At 65.3% G+C, this 4,143-nt stretch overlaps 1 protein-coding gene across 1 annotated transcript; it reads right to left on the reverse strand.

Moving 5' to 3' along the window:
- Nucleotides 1–1,017: 1,017 nt before the first annotated feature.
- MSX1 (msh homeobox 1) lies at nucleotides 1,018–3,914 on the reverse strand. Its single transcript, XM_056132783.1, has 2 exons — nucleotides 3,342–3,914; nucleotides 1,018–1,486 (listed from the first exon to the last, which is right to left on the reverse strand). Exons 1-2 carry the CDS (start codon nucleotides 3,811–3,813, stop codon nucleotides 1,044–1,046), a joined length of 915 nt encoding a protein of 304 aa, XP_055988758.1. The 5' UTR covers nucleotides 3,814–3,914; the 3' UTR covers nucleotides 1,018–1,043.
- Between the last annotated feature and the right edge of the window lie 229 nt (nucleotides 3,915–4,143).

Here is a 4,143-nt window from a genome sequence, read left to right on the forward strand (position 1 = left end):
ACAGGTTTGCGGGGGTGGGAGTTGTCTGGATTAGCTGTCTGCAGTCATCAAACCCTTTGGGTGATTCGCTTTGTTTTCATAGACAGGTTAAAAGGGGGAGAAAAAAGAGTTGGTTATGGGTCGCCTGAGCAAGTGTCGATTTCAGCTTAAAGTGAATTGGAAAATTGAGCCTAATTATCCCGGGTAATTGCTTCAATTCTCCACTTGACTTTGCCAGCACAGATCTGTCCTGCCTGTTCAGAAAGACGAGCCCCCCCATCCTGTTGTCACCTCACAAAGTTACCCTGTGCAACCCCGAGCCATTTGGGAATCTTCTCGATGGGAAGAGACGCACCTCCCAAAAACCCAAATAACAAACTAAGATTAAAGTCAAAATCAATGAAGAGATCGTTCCCTGTAGCTTAAAATTAATTTATTTAACAAATATAGCTATAATATAAATGATAATAAAATTTCCAATATACAGTATATTACACGTGATCCCTTCCAAAGGGATTCCAGAGAGCCACGCAGATGTGCGTGAAAGAGGAGCAAGGTTTTCGTTTCACTGCACGGGGTCGGTTTGAGTGGGTTTGCTAAGAGCGGTTCCTTCCACCTACCTTGGCGACACATAGGGGTATCCCCCACCTCAGCCCCGCCAAGGCTGGACTGTCTGTGCCGGGAAGCTGGGGGGCTCTGGGGCTCTCTCCAGTGACCTCTTTCTGGACGCTTCGGCCTCCCAGCCCGCACCCGCTGTTAGCCCTTGGCCCCGCAGCAGCGCTGGGCACGGAGGCGGCCACGGAGAAGCCCCAACACTGCAGGGGACTCAGAAAATCTCTCTGGCTGCAGGGTTCTCGGTCTCCCAAACCGGGGTGGGTGCAGGGGGAGCTGGGTTTGGGCGCGTTTTGGGGACCCTCCCGGCCACTCGGGGGAGGCGAAGTCACTGCAGCGCGCAGACTGGGGTAAGAGAAAGAGCGCGGGAGGAGCCCGGGTTCTGCGGGGAAATCGCAGGAGGGGCGGGCGGGGAGCATCCGCGGGGCCGGGAAGCCCAGCATCTGGGGCCTCTATGTCAGGTGGTACATGCTGTAGCCCACGTGGGCCGTGTAGAGTCCCACGGGCGCCACGGGCAGCGCGGCGCGCTGGAAGGGGCCCGAGGCGCCGTAGATGGAGGCGCTGGCGGCGGCGGCCACGGCCGCGGGGCCGCCGAGCGGGAAGGAGAGGCCGAAGGCGGCCGGCGGCAGCATGGGCTTCGCGGCCATCTTCAGCTTCTCCAGCTCGGCCTCCTGCAGTCTCTTGGCCTTGGCGCGGCGGTTCTGGAACCAGATCTTCACCTGCGTCTCGGTGAGGCTGAGCGAGCTGGAGAACTCGGCGCGCTCGGCGATGGACAGGTACTGCTTCTGGCGGAACTTGCGCTCCAGAGCCAGGAGCTGCGCCGTGGTGAAGGGCGTCCGCGGCTTGCGGTTGGTCTTGTGCTTGCGCAGGGTGCAGGCTGGGGGGCTCAGCCGGCCTGTGGGCCCAGAGGGGAGGGGGAAGGGGGGAGGGAGGGGGGAGGCGGAGAGGGAGAGTTAGGGCTGCGGGGCCCCTCCGCCTGGGATGTGCCTGCATCACCCTCTGAGATCCATCCCGAGCAGTAGCTACCCCGGAACTTGGGCGCCAGCAGGTTAAGCTTCTTCTCCCTGGGTGTCCCACAGACCCCGGGGGAACCCCCAGCTCTGTGTCAGCGACCTAACTAAGGAAGCGACCCCTTTCCCTGGGCTACAGCTTGCTTGCTGGTGTGGCTAGTGTGCCCAGGGAGGCATTAGGAAGGAAGAGGCCACTAATCCCAGCCCCGAGATGCAGGTACCCGCCGACTCACAACAGCAGGGCCCAGGACCCAGCAAACTCTGGGTGGCACAGAACCCACTTCTCCGAAGTCTGCATTGCTGCCAGGGAAGGGCAAGGTCCTCTGTGGGCGAAGGATGGCATGGCCTCCAGAGACAGAGAACGCCGGTCCCAAAGCTGGACCACACTGTCCACGACTCTGACATGCCGACAATGCTGGGGAGGGGAGTGCCTGCCTAGCAGGCCTTGTGGCCCACTGTGTTGTGTGTGTATTGTGTGTATTTGCATGTGTGTGTGTGGGGGGGGGTGGGGGGGCTTGACTTGATGTCAACTCTATGCAGAGGACCAGAGGCAGCTGTCTTTTTTCTTACTGTTTCAGACCCCCTCTCAGGATGTGAGGCGGGAGCAGCAGCCAGACTCAATGTGAACAGACTCTTCCCAGGGAAAGAAAGTCTCTCTGGCTTGGGGGTCAGCCAGGGCCTTTCTGGAATTTCCCAGTTTCGGAAAGGCCGGCTTGGTCTCCACCCGGAGAATCATGAATTCAAATCGAGATGGCCTCACCATGCGGGATTCAGCTTACGGTTGCATTCTTGCATTCGTTTAGGGCTTTAGAAAGGAAACAGAGCAAAACCCAACGACCAAAGGATGCCTGCCTCTCAGACGCCAGGGGCTGTAATGAACATCTGCCCTCCCCAGCAGCTAAAGCCCACGTCACTCCCAGCAACCACCCCTCCCGCGCGAAGCACCTTCCCCAGCCCTCAGCCCCAGGGAGGGCCTGGCCATGCACAGACGTTCAATCCCCAGATAAAAATCATTCCTCAGCATCACGCCATTGAATTCAGGTTGCTATTATGTGGCGCCAAATAATCGGAGGAAACAGAGGAAAACTTGGGAATTTCCCGTGCTCCTGAAATATCTCCGAGCCGGCTTGTGGGGCCCAGCGGCGGGGGGCTCCTCCAGGCCTGGGAGCGACCTGGGCGACTGCCCACGGCTCCAAGGGCCCGGTCCGAGGGCCAGGTCGCTGGCGATGGGGAGCACCGCGCGCACCCCGAGGGGGCGCCTCCCACTGTCTGCCTTGGTGCCCCGCCCCCTCCGCGGGAACCCGAGGGCCCCCGACCCTCCCATCCATCCTGAAACCCTGGGATGGGCTGGGGGTGGCGGGGAGGATCGGGAGGGGAGGTGTATTTTGCAAGGCAGCCTTCAGAAACCGGGGGCAGAAAAGAGGCTTGAAGCGCGCGCGTCGCTAGAAAGCGAAACCGCTTCCTGGGAAGAACTGGGGGCCAACCGACGGCACCCACCCGCTGGGCAGCGGCTGAAAACCCGCCGAGGCCAGGGTGGGGGACCTGGGGCGGGGGGCGTCTGGGGCCGCCGAATGGGGGCCTGCAAGCGGACTCTCCCGGGCGGCGCGCGGGAAGGGGCCGCCCCGCGCCCCAGGTAGCCGGCAGGTACGCAGACTCGCAGGCGCCGGCGCGCCCGCCCGGGGCCCCGCGGCCGGCCGGCCCGGCCCTCCCCCGCCGCCGCCGCGCTGCCGGGCTACTCACGGGCCGGGGGCGGGGAGAAGCGGGGGTTCTGCATCCACGGGGTGCGCTCGGCCTTCTCGGGGCTCTCGGCTTTGACGAGCGCGTCTTCGGGCAGCTTGAGGAGCCCTCCCACCGAGAAGGGGCCGAGCGGCCGCGGGGAGGCCGGCGCGTCCGGGGCGCCCAGGGGTCCGGGCCGGGCGCCCAGGGGCTGCGCGGAGCCGCCGGCCGCCGGCGCGCCCTCCGAGGCGGCCAGCGCGCTGTCCTTGGCCCCGGGCTTCCTGTGGTCGGCCATGAGCGCCTCCACGCTGAAGGGCAGCAGCGACGGGGACACCTTGGGCTTGGCCCCTTCCTCGTCGGCCCCCATCGCGGCCGGGGGCGCGGCCGCCGCGGCGCCGGGGCCCTGGCCCCCGCCGCCCCCCGCCGGCTGGCCGAAGGCGGAGTCCTCCACTTTGACACCGAGCGGCAAAGAAGTCATGTCAGCAGCCGGGGCCATGCAGAGCCGGGCATGGGCTGCGGGGCGGGCCTGGAGCGCCGGCCGCCTCTGGGCGCGCCAGGGGCCCTGGCCGGCGGGCCCTCCCGCGCGCGCCTCCCGCCCCTCCCAAGGGCCCGCTCGGGCCGGCCGGCCTGGCTGATCGCTGGCGCCGCCGCGCAGACCGACCTCCCGGGCGCAGCAGCCGGCTCCGGGTCCGGCCGCGCTCCCCAGAGAACTCGTTAATAAGGCGAGGCCCGCGCCGCGGCGGCCAATCAGCGCGCGAGGGGGCGGGCCCGGCAACGCCCATTGGCCCGCGCGCCGACTCGCCCCGGGCGCGCCGGGCTCCGGGCC

This window comes from Sorex fumeus, unplaced genomic scaffold, assembly GCF_029834395.1.
Source record: "Sorex fumeus unplaced genomic scaffold, SorFum_2.1 ptg000095l, whole genome shotgun sequence".
Classification (NCBI taxonomy): domain Eukaryota; kingdom Metazoa; phylum Chordata; class Mammalia; order Eulipotyphla; family Soricidae; genus Sorex; species Sorex fumeus.

Bases quoted from the DNA above. Each gene is read 5' to 3' on its own strand.
- MSX1 (XM_056132783.1), bottom strand. From the start codon at position 3,813: ATGGCCCCGGCTGCTGACATGACTTCTTTGCCGCTCGGTGTCAAAGTG. The intron at 1,487-3,341 runs GTGAGTAGCCCG...CTGGGCCCACAG, and splicing joins CTTCTCCCCGCCCCCGGCCC to GCCGGCTGAGCCCCCCAGCC.